Source organism: Etheostoma cragini, chromosome 1 (assembly GCF_013103735.1).
Source record: "Etheostoma cragini isolate CJK2018 chromosome 1, CSU_Ecrag_1.0, whole genome shotgun sequence".
Lineage (NCBI taxonomy): Eukaryota > Metazoa > Chordata > Actinopteri > Perciformes > Percidae > Etheostoma > Etheostoma cragini.
In genome coordinates, this window is record NC_048407.1 from 33,730,567 (window position 1) to 33,732,737 (window position 2,171).

Here is a 2,171-nt window from a genome sequence, read left to right on the forward strand (position 1 = left end):
AAGTATACACCCCCTATGTTAAAATACAGGGACATAAGTATACACCCCCCTATGTTAAAATACAGGGGCATAAGTATAAGTATATTTAAAGGTATATATGTACCTTTAAAATCAACCCTTGTCTGAGTGATCTGTTATCCAGTAATAGAAGAAGAAGTTGAGGGAAACACAAGACTTTCACCCAGGAAATGGGAGTGTGTGTTTGATTAACTGTCATACTGAAATTTGTGAACTAACAAACTTTTCTTATTATGAACAATAACGAAAGATGGGAATCATTTCAAAAACGTTGTAGCTATCTTTATTAGTTTGATGCTAACATTAGCTCAAAGCCTTTATTGTGTTTGATTGCTAGCGTGTAGCTAAGCTAGCAGTCATTTCAAAAACGCTGTAGCTATCTATGGTTGATTGATGCGAACGTTAGCTCAAAACACCACTCAGCTGACAGCCTTTGTTGTGTTTGATGCTAACTTGTAGCTAAGCTAGCAGGGAACCAACTTGGTTAAGTAGGTCCATTTTTATTGTGTTGACGTTGCAGAAGTCTCTCGTTAGCATCTTATATGCTAACTTGTCGCAAAGTGACGCATGTGTGACTCAAATCTGCTCTCACCTGTTTTAACCCTAACCCACAATCTTCTTTTCTACTCTTAACTCGTCGTGTTGGTGACTAAACGAAACAGCTCTCCTTCTGTCGGTTTGACCTCCCCGGTAACGGCGGCAGTGTGTCTGTACCTTGGCGGTGTGGTAGAGGCCGACGGCGTTGTCCAGACTCAGACTCAGAGACAGCTTCCTCTCACAGCACCGCTGCAGACCTCGGAGCTGGAAGGAAGCGGCCGCCGGCAGCAGCTACGGAGACATAACCCAAAAACAGCCACAGCACGATTAACCCCGGTCAGAGAAAGAGCCTTTGTTAAAATGAGACATTAAAAGAGATCCAGATTAATTAAGACTCGGTTGTTATTGGTCTACATCCTTGATGTTCCACTTCCAGGATTGCGCCGGTGCCGCCAGAAAATCCGCTGGATTGCACGACTACAACAACTTTTAAAGGTTCCACCAAAACAAGTTCCTTCTGAGCCTATTTAGCAGCGGCACCGTGGCTCTGTCCGGCGCTTAGCCCCGCCCACAACGACTGGTGTGATTGGTTTAACCCTCCTGTGGTCCTTGCGTCAAATTGACTCGTTTCAGAGTCTTTTACATCAGAAATATGGATTTATTTCAACCAAATTGCCAAAAAATTACATGGATGATTAAATACAACATTACTTTCATTGATTTTTTTGGGTGTTTTATTTAATCTTATAGCATTTGCGTTATTTTTTTTAATTGTTTCGAACCAGTATCCGGACTAAACTCTGACATCTACCCATCTGAGATCCACTAAACATCCTCTGATCTCAACTAGTAGTCAGAATAATTCACAATTCTGCCTTTTTAATTACAAACCTAGATATAATTTGAAATAAATGAGGTTTGTTGACCATGAATTCTAAGAATAAATGTGAAACCTGTTATTAAACCAGCTCAGGTTTTTATAAAAAGCACCAAGAGCTGGAAAAAGAGACCTGATACCAGATAAGCACTCAAAGATGGGTAAAATATTAATATTTAATTTATTAATATTTTTCTAATTGAAAATATATTTTTTTTATTCAGAACACAAGTGAAAGTAAGAGTTTCCCTGCAGAATGCAATGAGCAAAATGATAGTTTTTCTCCATTATTCTGTTTTTGAGATCATCGGGAGCCGAAATTATAACCCCGATTAACTGTTGATTAATAATGACTACTAATGACAATGTTCCTCACATCGTGCAGCCCTCGTTAAATGGACGTTAATCATATCGTCTCGTACCGATCGCAGGCCGCTGAGTTAGATCGAGATCGTATCGCGACAGATTTCTGCAAATATCGCAACGTTGGCCGAAAAAAGGATCGTAACGCGGTCTCGTGATAAACCTCGGGATCTAGACTAGACTAGACTAGACTACAGCCGAGGGGGGGGGGGTACCTTCAGGGCTTCAGCGTGCGAGACGGCGAGTCCCTCCGTCCCTCCGCAGTACAGAGACTTCATCATCATCTGCAGAAGGAAACACACAATAATACGATAATTACATAATAATACGATAATTACACAATAATAAGATAATTACACAATAATACGATAATTAC

The 2,171-nt window shown here is 40.4% G+C and overlaps 1 protein-coding gene across 1 annotated transcript in view; it reads right to left on the minus strand.

Moving 5' to 3' along the window:
* Positions 1–621: 621 nt before the first annotated feature.
* The window catches only part of LOC117955581 (ankyrin repeat and BTB/POZ domain-containing protein 2-like), a 36,623-nt gene continuing 35,073 nt past the window's right edge, over positions 622–2,171 (minus strand). The window contains exons 15-16 of the mRNA XM_034890201.1: positions 2,011–2,079; positions 622–846 (exon numbers count right to left, since the gene is read on the minus strand). Coding sequence (XP_034746092.1) covers positions 622–846; positions 2,011–2,079 — 294 coding nt within the window. The remainder of the gene's footprint in view (positions 847–2,010; positions 2,080–2,171) is intronic.